At 41.0% G+C, this 12,122-nt stretch overlaps 1 protein-coding gene across 2 annotated transcripts in view; it reads right to left on the bottom strand.

The window, feature by feature from the left end:
- The window catches only part of axdnd1 (axonemal dynein light chain domain containing 1), a 115,652-nt gene that overhangs the window by 37,633 nt on the left and 65,897 nt on the right, over positions 1-12,122 (bottom strand). For both annotated transcript variants that reach the window (XM_067990517.1, XM_067990516.1), the window contains exons 20-22: positions 11,860-12,050; positions 10,130-10,226; positions 9,741-9,884 (exon numbers count right to left, since the gene is read on the bottom strand). In XM_067990517.1, the coding sequence (XP_067846618.1) occupies positions 9,741-9,884; positions 10,130-10,226; positions 11,860-12,050 (432 nt within the window). The remainder of the gene's footprint in view (positions 1-9,740; positions 9,885-10,129; positions 10,227-11,859; positions 12,051-12,122) is intronic.

Here is a 12,122-nt window from a genome sequence, read left to right as displayed (position 1 = left end):
CTATAACTCTCCCCAACGCCCTACCATTAACGGAGTAGGTCCTGGCCCGATTCGATCGACCAAAATGCATCACCTCACATTTATCTAAATTAAACTCCATCTGCCATTCATCGGCCCACTGGCCCAATTTATCAAGGTCCCGTTGCATATTCTTGAAACTACATTATTGTACTAAGAAAATGCTACATTGTTATACGTGCTGTCCTTCAGATGGGATGTCAAATGAGAGGACAAAAGAGTCAGTTTGTGGAGCAAATTTGCTCGAAATTGGAGTAAACAACCATATTGATAAATAGTTAAATTCACCACTTAGATTTTTATACAGTTTATGTTTAAATTTTTACACTTTGTGTAGCATAAATTCAAGTTTAAAGGCTCTATAATGGCAGGAGAGCAGCAACCTAAGCTGGCTGATCTTTCTGGATGTGGGAGCTCCAGCGTGTAAACACTGGTAGGAAGAGTCTCCAGCATATTCATTCAAGCTCCCTCAGTTACTGAGCTTAGTAATAGTGGGAGACACATATGGAAGGCAGATGGGTTTCTTGCAACATGCATTCCAACAGGTGACTACCTCACAATGCAGTCAATTATGTTGCTGCTCCGACATGGAAGGAAGCATATCCGAGGTATGGGTACTTGACTGAAAAAGCAAATTATAATAAGATAAAAAAGGACCTTGCCCAGATTAAATTGAAGGTAAAATGGCAAATAGAATTATGGATCAGCAATGGGAACTATTAAACAGGAGTTGGAAGGGGTATAAATCAAGTATACTCCAGTAGGGAAAATGGGAAAGCATCAAAGCGTACAGTGGATTAACAGGGAGGTTAGATCAAATTTGAAACTAAAAGCAGCAGCAACATTTAGCACTCATTACAAAGAGAGAGAGAAGAAAGGCTGTGAGGGACTATGAGAGAAAATTAACAAAAAACATTAACAGTAAGAAGGCTTTCTATAGGCAAAATAATAATAAGAAGATAGTCAAGGTTGAGTTGGGCTGTCAAGAGATAAAAGAGGCAAAGCTTGTACTTTGCATCAGTGTTCAAAGAGCAGGTGGATTTTGAGATTCTAGAACCACCAAAGGTGGGCATAGTACATTTAGTTAGTATGCAGGTGCAGCAGGTGATCAAGAAGACCAACGGAATGTTGGCTTTTATTGCTAGGGGGATAGAATATAAAAACAGGGAGGTACTGCTGCAGTTATATAAGGTATTGGTGAGACCGCACCTGGAATACTGCATACAGTTTTGGTCTCCATACTTAAGAAAAGACATACTTGCTCTCGAGGCAGTACAAAGAAGGTTCACTCGGTTAATCCTGGGGATGAGGGGGTGGACATATGAGGAGAGGTTGAGTAGATTGGGACTCTACTCATTGGAGTTCAGAAGAATGAGAGGCGATCTTATTGAAACATATAAGATTGTGAAGGGGCTTGATCGGGTGGATGCGGTAAGGATGTTCCCAAGGATGGGTGAAACTAGAACTAGGGGGCATAATCTTAGAATAAGGGGCTGCTCTTTCAAAACTGAGATGAGGAGAAACTTCTTCACTCAGAGGATAGTAGGTCTGTGGAATTTGCTGCCCCAGGAAGCTGTGGAAGCTACATCATTAAATAAATTTAAAACAGAAATAGACAGTTTCCTAGAAGTAAAGGGAATTAGGGGTTACGGGGAGCAGGCAGGAAATTGGACATGAATTTAGATTTGAGGTTAGGATCAGATCAGCCATGATCTTATTGAATGGCGGAGCAGGCTCGAGGGGCCGATTGGCCTACTCCTGCTCCTATTTCTTATGTTCTTATGTACATTTAGTGGGAGCTATTTTTCAAAGAGAGCTTGCATTAAAGAAGTTACTCAACTTAAGGTAGACAATTCATTGTCAGATGATGGTGCACATCTGAGAAAAACTAGGGAAGAAAAAGCAAAGGTTTTGACTATAATTTACCAAAATTCTTTGGAAAGGAAAATTGTGCAAGATGACTGGAGGGTAATAAACATGGCACCACTCTTCAAAAAAAGACAGATAGCCAGGGAATTATAGGCCGGTTAGTATGGCTTCAGTTGAAGACAAATGACTATTACAGTCTATAATACAGAATTAAATTACTAAGTATTAAGAGAAACATTCGTTAATGAGGGCCATCAATGCAGAATTCTAAAAGGCAGGTTATATTTGATGAACCTTAAATAATTCGTCAAAGGAATAATAGATAATAAATAAAAGAATTCTGATGGAAGTGATTTGTATTGATTTTAAAAAGCACTTGATAACGTAACATATAAGAAATTTATGGCAAAGATGAGAGTACATGGACAGAGAGACTGTTGGAGTGTCTAAAGAATCACCAGAATGATACGAGGACAGGTTGCATAAACTTGGCTTGCATTCACTTGAGTTTAGTAGATTGAGGGGTGATCAAGGTGTTTAAAATATTAAAATTCTGGGCACCACACTTTAGGAAGGATATCAAGGCCTTGGAGAGGAGATCTAGGAAAGGAGATTTCCTAGAATGGTACCAGGCATGAGGGACTTCAGTTACATGAAGAGACTAGAGAAGCTGGAATTGTTCTCCTTACAGCAGAGAAAGTTAAGGGGAGATTTAATAGAGATGTTCAAAATCATGGGAGGGATTTGATAGAGTAAATAAGGAGAAACTGTTTCCAGTGGCAGAAGGATCGGTAACTAGAGGACACAGATTTAAGGTGATTGGCAAAAGAACCAGAGGCAACATGAAGAAAAAAATTTTTAACGCAGCGAGTTATTATGATCTAGAATGCACTGCCTGATGGAGTGGTGGAACAGATTCAATAGTAACTTTCAAAAGGGAATCGGATAAATACTTGAAGGGAAGAAAATTGCAGGGCACAATGGGCCAAAAGACCTCCTTCTGTGTTGTGAGATTCTATGATTTGATAGGATAGATACAGGGAAAGTATTTCCTCTGGTGGGGGAATCAAGAACAAGGAGCATAATCTTAAAATTAGAGCTAGGCCATTCAGCAGCAAAATCAAGAAGTACCTTTTCCACAGAAAGGGCAGTAGAAATCTGGAAAGGCTGTGTGGATGCCGGGAGAATTGGAACTTTCAAGACCGAGATTGATAGATTTTTGTTAGGTAAGGGCATCAAGGGATATGGAGCAATAGCAGGCAAATGGAGTTGAGGTACAGATCAGCCATGAGCTAATTGAATGGCGGAGCAAGCTCGAGGGGCTGAATGGCCTACTCCTGTTGATAATGTTCCTCTAGTGAAGAGTTGATGTAAAAGGAAGTTTCTTGGATTGGAAAGTGTGGCGACTGGTCTGTGTGGGAGCCTCTCAGATATACTCTGTACTATCTATAAATACATCTACTTATGTATGTATCATTAAAACTCTGAAGTCTGCATGCACATCCTGTTTACAAAGTGCTACTTCCCACTGCCATATTCTGTGTTGTATTTTTGTATCAGAGCTTCTGGACACGAGAGGATTGCTGCGCCACCAGATGGACACTGTCGGTAAATGCTGGATCCTTAACTTAGATCGGCTTTCAAAATCACATTGGGCCAAATTTAGGAGAAACATACAACCTTTCCTTCCAGGTTTCCAATTTGCCCTTACTGTGAAGGGTGAGGTTTGGATATACTTTCCATTTCCCCAGTGGTAGAAATTCCTCTCACTGAAGGGAAAATGCCCCAAGATTTTTCAGTTCAATGCCATAAGAGTCACTTCAGTTTAGTAGGCCTGAAGGTTGTTATGCCTCCAATTCAGGTTTGGAAATTTGTTTCATGTGGAAGGCGACATTATCATTTCAATCTCCGGACGTGTTAGTCGTGTCCGTGTGGAGGGCATCTACCATTAGTTAGACTTGCCCCTGCACCCTTCAGCTGAAAAAATGTTTGCCCACAAAGTTGCTGAAAGTGTGAGCGAGGGAAACATGGCATCTGGAATCTGAGTGAACAGGGTAATAACAGGGTATCTCCTTAACCAATCAGATTTAAGGATTGGGAAATTAACACAGGAAGGACTGAGAAGGAGGGCGAATTAAAGGGGTGAATTCAATGTCAAGTCAGGTAGAGAAAGAGAAATAGAGAGGGAAAGAAAAATTGGATTAAGAGAGAGAGAAAAAGAGAGAGAGAAAAAGAGACAGAAAGGAAAAGAAAGAAAAAATAATGTAAATTTAAAATTTGACATTTTTAAAATCTCCCTGAAGAATTCAATACCTGAAGGAATGAGACTCCACACTTGTCGTGGTAAATTTTCGGTGCCAAAGAGGTTGATTGGCAGTCATTAACGTTTATCTGTTGTTAAAAGGGTACTTACTCTTGTAATGACAAAATTAACTTTGTGGTGAATTTAATGGGCAAATATAGCAAGTTCCTAAAAAGAACGGGGAGGCTAAGGCTGCAATGCTGTTTTCACGAGGCCTGGCATAGGAGCTTTCAATGCATTTTGAAATGCAATGCTGCGACCAACTCACCGAATTTACTACATAATAGATAGTTTATTATAAGAAAGAAATAGAAGAATGGGAAATTAGAGATCAAAAAATGCCAATCCATTTCCTCTCAGTCCCATCCCCCACTCCCAAAAGAAAAATCCATCTATCTTTGAGAACTACTAGTTTGTAAGAATTTTTTTAAAACTCAAAATAAGAATCAGAAAAAAAAAAATCTAAAAAGATTGTACAGGATTAGAAACTTTACTGCAAAATTTACAGATATTGAAATTGCAGTGAAAAAAAGATTGCCACATTTCCTCCCCCTCCCCGCGAAAGAAATACACATTAAAGTGGCAACTATCAGAGTGGAACGCTTGTTAGGTGTAATTTTAGTATGAGAATGTCTGAGTCCCACTAAGAGCTGGGATCCAGAAAAGGTACTACAATTCTATCACAGCTATCATATCAAATATGGTTTAGTTCTGTCCTGTTGCATTCTATGATTTGATGAAACCGAGGTACCATCTGCCTGTTCCAGTGTTTTAGGTGGATACTAAATATCCAATGGCACAATTTGAAGGGAAGCAGGAAGTTTTTCTGGTGTCCTGGCACAACGTTCCTCACTCAACCGACATCAATGAAATCAGCGTAACTGGTCATTTGTCTCATGGTGGCTTGTGGGTCCTTGTATGTGTAAAATGGCTCCCACAATTACCCAAATAATATAAGCAACTGCACAATATAATTCATTCTGTGCAAAGCACTTTGGGACATTTGTATCAGAGATGACAAGGTTATTTCTCCAATAATTCAGTATGAATTAAACTGTAACCTTGAAAGTCACATAAATAGCTCATAATTCTTGTATTATTACAGATATGAGAGTCAATACAATAAAAATAATATCCTGATATTCAGATGGCGTTTAGCCAGAGACGGACCTGACAGATACATTCCGCTAATCTGCTTTTGAACAGGCAGGAGAACCTACAGGGCTGGTCTTGTGAGGCATTCTTTCAGCTCACACAAATGTAAAAATATAGATATGTTTTTACATTATTCTAATACAGAACAAAGACAGAACAGTAATGTAGACAGAATTGGTTTAAACTGTGTTCTCGCAAATCCTGTCTTTTCCCCTCAATGATGCTGATAACATCGGAGAAGGATAAATTTCAGGGCCGAAGACATTGTACTGTAAGGATAGGCATTATATTGAGCTAAAAGGGTTGTTAGAATTAAAACACATAGGCTTTTAATCAAAGCAGGGTGAGTGCAAGAGAAGAAATTACTGCAATATTAAAAGGCAATAGGTTCCTTTTACTTTAGAGCAGGCAATCAAAGGGCTGTACAACAAAGCTATGGCTCGGAAGAAGCAAGCATGGTAAGTGACAAGGGTCATAAAACACCTGGTAGTGTTGCATCCAGCAGGAAATGGACCATAAAAGAAAATGGTATAAAAATATACACAACATTTCACTCAGTAGGAACTTTGCTTTGCCGACCTTCAAGACCAGGTAATGTGAATAGGTTTGGACAAGCCATTCTCGCGGTTCACCCCTAGAAGTTCCCTGAACAGATGGTTTCAGACATGGGGCTAAATGCGTACTATTCTGTATGAAATGTTTAATGATGAATGTTTTGAAGCAAAGATAAATGAAATTAATTCTCGGACATATTACTGTCTCTAGCTTTTGTTAAAAGGATAAGGAAGGAATTATCCCAACACAAACAGGTAATTCTTCACCTTTAGGACATGTTTTCAGCATTTTTCTATAGTGGTTCAGGGGAGTACTTTAAATTGAAAGTATTTCCCCACTGTTTTTATAACATTCCCCTGAAAGGGAAAAATACAGCTCCCCAATCACTCAGTTGGTAAAGGTGGTGTGTAACTGAGCCATACAGAACAGAAGGTCCCAGGTTCCATTCTTGTGCCGAGTTAGCTGTTCTCAGATGGGGCACTCAGCACTCCTGAGATAAAGAGGATAAATCAACCTATTTGCTTTATCCAGTTAGGACCACCCTACCTGTTTGAGGCATTAGCTTGCAAGTTATCTGGAGCTAAGTGTGAAGAATCCTGGCCCCTACTAGCAGGTCTACCCTCCAGGTACCACCAGTGAGCTAGGCTGGGCAGTCAAGGGGTACGGCAGACCTGTTTGGTTCAGATAGTAGATTACTGAGTCTACAGAGGGTTGATTTGGTTCCAAGTTCCGTTATTAGATGTGTCATCTTGGAGCAACATAGAGCCCAAAGAGACCACACTTACCTCCTCCTCAAGGAAGACGCTCACTGTTTGCTCATTAGAGAACTTACAAGCCCTCAACTAGATGGACTGCAGGTATCATGAGCTATTCACAAGTAGCATGGTAAGCAGCACGACTCATCATAAAATGTGAGAGCGCATTGCAACCAATCTACTGACAAAGCATGGTTACACACCACATCATATTAAGCAATGGTTCTACCAGCTGGAAGTGCAGAGATCTGAACAGGTGTTTAGCTCTCTGCAACCCAATCATGATGTGCACTAAGCCTTGGATAGTATTCCTACACCAGATACCGTCATTCAACACTTTTAGTCACAAGTGTCAGTTTCTTTGGCTATAATTACTCTGAGAAATCTAGTGGAAGAATAAACCTCTTTAAAGTAATGCTCAACCATTGCCCTGGGAAACTGGTATCATTAGCAGAGGTAGTCTTGACCTCGCAGGAGCCAGAGACTTGCATTTCTGGATGAAAGAGTGCTGGCACAGTGGACTGCCTTAAAATGGAGGAGTTATGGCAAGTCCCAGGAAAGCAAGCACGCATTTGTTTGATACAGTGCTACTGGTCATAATCGAGCTGGATATTCATACAGTGGGATCCTTCCCTCTTGATGTAGATGACAGCATGGATCACGGGGACATTTATGGCCCAATGAGTGCAATTTATGATCTCTGAAAAGTCCTGCCACTCTGTAAAATTGCAGCGTTCTGTCAGGCTACCAGGATCTATCCATGGGGAAGTGAATTATCTGGATTGCTCTAATCTGAGAATCGCTTTATGCATCTGTGCAGAGCTGATTCAATAATGTTACAATATTTCAGTGGCAGCCTGGAACGATCCACTGAATAAAAGTTCAGCACAGCTATGAGTTTTACAGCCAGTGGCAGTACAGTGCCTGAGCTGGAGGTGGACTAAAGGTAGTTATGGTAAACCCAGCTGGTTCACTAATATCCTTCCCTGCCCGATCTGGCCAACACATGACTCCAGTAGCATAATACGTGGTTGACTCTTAATGCCCTCTGAAGTGATCTATTAGGCCATTCAATTGTAAATAATTGCTACAGAACACAATCAGAAATAATGTATGGAGTTTTTAAAAAATTCATTCTCAGGATGTGGGCGTTGCAGGCAAGGCCGGCATTTATTGCCCATCCCTAGTTGCTCGAGAAGGTGGTGGTGGGATTTCTTCAAATCGGACCTATCGGCAATGACCCAGGAATTGGTTCAGGACAAACTCAGGCAATCCCAGCCCAATCGATGTTGCAAAGTCATTCTCATTAGCATCTGGTGACTAGTGTCCAAGTTGGGAGAGCTGTCCTAGATTAATCAAGCAACTGCCTATATTCGTCAGACTCACAGAATCATAACTATCAACCAACATCCAAGACTCCTCCATCACCAACCTTGGATATATTCTGTCTCCTGGCAGGATAGACCATCAGAAGTGGGGGCACGGTGGTATACCATCAGGTGAGCATGGCCCTAGGAGTCCTCAATATTGACTCCAGACTCTATAAAGTCTTATGACTTCAGGTGAACAAAGCCAAGGACACCTCCTACTGATTACTAATTACTTCCCATCCCCTTAACTGACAAATCAGTACTCCATGTTGAACACCACTTGGAGGAAGCACTGAGTAAAGCACTCTGGCTTGGGGGGTTTCAATACCCAACACCAATATTAGCTGGGTAGTACCATCACTGACGGAGCAGGCAGAGTCTTAAAGGATAAAAGTGCCAAATGGACAATCCTACTTGGCTCCCACCAAATGCTAGTGTCCAGCCAATTCAGTTGATTCCATGTGACATCCAGAAATGGCTGAATGCACAGGACACAGCAAAGTTCAGGAACACTGACAACATCTCAGTTGTAGAGCTCAAAGGCCTGCACAATAAAATTGCATCCCCCACCCGCCTCCTCAGACAAGCTAACCCAGTGCAGCTACGAAACTGGCATCTACACAACAATGTGGAAAATTACCCAGCTATGCCCTATCCACAAAAGCAGGAAAAATCTAATCTGGCCAATCACTACTCTATAAGCCTCCTCCCAATCATCAGCGAAGTGATGGAAGGAGTCTTCAACAGTACCATCAATTAGCTCACTGGCTCAGTTTGAGTATCAGAACCATTCAACTCCAGACCTCATCATAGTTTCGATCCATACATGGACACAAGAGCTGAATGCTAGAGGGGAGGTGTGTAGCTGCCCCTGAGATCAAGGCAGCATTTGACCACATATGGCACCAAGGACCCCAGACAAAAGTGAAGTCTGTGGAGGGTTAAAGGGAAAATCCTCCAGTGGATACAGTCATACTGATACAAAGAAAGATGGTAATGATTGTTGGAGGCCAATCATCACTTTTCCCAGCAGGTTCCATGGTAGCTATTCCATCAATGACATTTGGCACATAGGTATGTGGTAAAGCATTTGTCAGCAGTATACAAAAAAAATGAACTAGATTGTGTCTGAAATAAGCTGTGAATCCTTGTGAAGCACCTGTTGGGACGCTTAAATGCACTTCCACTTTTACTGAAGGCCCTAGCAACAATGGACGCCTATTTTATACAGACATGAATGGCGCTGAACATAAATGAGGTAGCAAGACAGAAAATGGGATGCATGACATTATTATGTCCCACTTAAATACGCCCATTTTATCGAAAGCACTTTTGCCATCCGCCTGATGTAACAGTGAAAAATTGGGCGGGCACTAAAATGGAAGGGCACTAAAATGGAAGGGCACTAAAATGGAAGGGCACTAAAATAGGTAGTATTCATTAGAAAATCTGAGCTCCCTGTTGGAAAGTTGCATGTATAGACAGTGGATGTCCGGTTTTGCCCAGCTGTGAGATCCTCCTCCCCACCAAGGTCAAATAGCTTGCTGACACACATTAGCTAGATTTTAATCATGAAAAAGAGCCACTGGGCTAGGTGACAAAAGCCAACTGTGGAACCATACTCAGCACATCAGCATCTTCAGCAGAATAGGGGAGACGACCAGAAGGAAAGCATGCTTAATATTTTTAAGAATGATCCCTTATAGTCCTTCTTACCCGTAAGCAGGCACTGCATAGGTCACGGGTCAGATTGATGTGTGACTGTAATTCTTCGCTTCTAGATGTCAACAATTGGACTGGCTGGTGTTTAATTTTTGAAAGCAGAATCTCACAGATTTTTATCCACTCAGCGCATTCCATCTGGTGAATACAAAGAAAGAATTCAGAGTGGTTATGTAGCAAATATTATCTGATAATTTTGAAGAGAGGCTCAAAAGGGACCAAATGTCCTCTTATTGGAGAAAGAAAATTGAAAGGAAACATGATCCAGGTTTTTAAAATGCTGTGAAGATAATGCAGATACCATAAACTGGTCCCATATAAAATGTGTTACCTTGTACTTGGCTAACATTGCTGTCACCTACTTCTGCAATAGAAAATGCTACCTTGACTTTGTCAAGCTCCTTCAGTTCACGGTCAGGATCATCTAAGTGCATGGCCACCCGTTGCTTAACCTCTGTCTCAACTATATCCTTGCACCAGCTGTAAAAACAAACATAATAGGTAAGGAATGGATAAGAACTACATACACCAACCAGCTGAAGACCACAGAAATATTTCATCACAGCAACAAAAAAAAATCAAAACCTTCCACAATGGCTCAGCCAGGCAATAGCTGAACTGTAAAGGCCAAAAAGGTCCCAGCTTCAATGTTCAGTCTCTGCCCAGGTAGCTGATCCTACAATTCGCCTCAATTGTCCTAGATTAAAGAGGGGGAAATTATTTATCCAGTGCATATACTGGAAGTATGTGTGCACAGATGTTGAACAGGATTGGGCTCAGTTGTGCTATCTCCTTCCCTTCCATGGTAGAACAGTCTGTCAACACTAGACATCAAGGCTCATACATGAATAACGGCCAACTGAATGAGCTAGGAGAGGGCACCCCACCCCTGAACCAGTACTCGGGCATGGAATAGTTTTTGGGGAAGAGGAGGAAATAAATAAATAAACACAATCGATTCAGTTTGATCTCAAAGGAGCCCAAGAACGAGTATATTAGTAGGGGCCATAAATATAAGATAGTCACTAATAAATCCAATAAAGAATTCAGGAAAATCTTATTTACCCATAGAGTGGTTAGAATGTGGAACTTGCTACCATATGGAATAGTTGAGGTGAATAACACAGATGCCTTTAAGGGGAAGCTAGATAAATACATGAGGGAGAAAGGAATAGAAGGATATGCAAGCTGCAAGCGAAAGCGCCAGTGAACCCAACTCAGTGAAAGTACCAAATACAGCAGCTTTGCAAGAGGCTGTATTCCGTGTTTTGTTGTAAAAGGGCTTGGTGCATTGAAGGCTGTCCGTAGTTGCTAATTTGCGAGTGTCCGTGGTTTTAGAGTGCCTCTTGTATATTTTACAAGGCAAGTTATTTGGGTGCCTCAACAAGCATACGTTTTTTGCAGGGGTCCGTTTTTTGGGCGTGTCAGTTTATACGGGTTTCATTGTACTTTTTATTTGCTGGATGATCCTGTTTAAATTTTGTGGGCCTGGAAGTTTGGAAAGAACTCATGGTGAACAAACCCCAAATCAGAACACCAAGTTTGTTGTATCCGCGCTGTGTGATATGTGCAAATTAATGTATTTATACTTGATGTTAGCCTTACTCCAGACTTGAGTGCATAATCTAGGCTGACACTGCAGCGCAGTACTGTTAGAGGTGCCGTCTTTCAGACATGATGCTAAAATGAGGCTCCATCTGCCCTCTCGTGAATGTAAAAGATCACAAGGCTCTATTCGAAGAAGAGCTGGGCAGTTCTCCCGGTGTCCTGGCCAACATCTACCCCTCAACTGACAGCTAAAACAGATGATCTGATCATTTATTTCATTGCTGTTTGAGAGACTTTGTTGTGCAGAAATTGGCTGCTGCGTTTCCTAAATTATAACAATGATTACACTTCAAAAGTACTTAATTGGCTTTAAAGTGCTTTGGGCCATCCTGAGGTCGTGAAAAGTGCTATATAAATGCTAATGCTTTCTTTCCAGAATATAATAGCAAACATTGTCATATATTTGCCTATACAATAAAGTCAAAGAAGATAAATTTTAGAAACTGCCACATTATTTCTGAACAGTTAAAGAACTTCTGGTAATTCAGGCCAACTCTGTTCCTACTTGTACATTTGTGTTGATAGGATATTCAGCTGACTAGCCAACAACAGAGCTTTCTCCTCCAGTTTTGCTGCTGTATCCGGTCCAGATAGGTATTGGAAGTGTTTTTTACTGATGTTGATTTCTGGGTCGTGCACCATGTGAAGCAATAAGTCTACCAGCAAGTGGCTCATTGCACTTTGCATGATGGAAACCTGGATGGAGAAGAAATAAAAGGGTATGGTTCGACTATATAAATATATTAAAAATGTTGCAATTCCTCCAAG

The sequence above is a fragment of the Heptranchias perlo genome, chromosome 9, assembly GCF_035084215.1.
Source record: "Heptranchias perlo isolate sHepPer1 chromosome 9, sHepPer1.hap1, whole genome shotgun sequence".
NCBI classification, from domain to species: domain Eukaryota; kingdom Metazoa; phylum Chordata; class Chondrichthyes; order Hexanchiformes; family Hexanchidae; genus Heptranchias; species Heptranchias perlo.
Note: the sequence above shows the minus strand (reverse complement) of the source record. Positions and strands in the feature narration are given on the sequence as shown.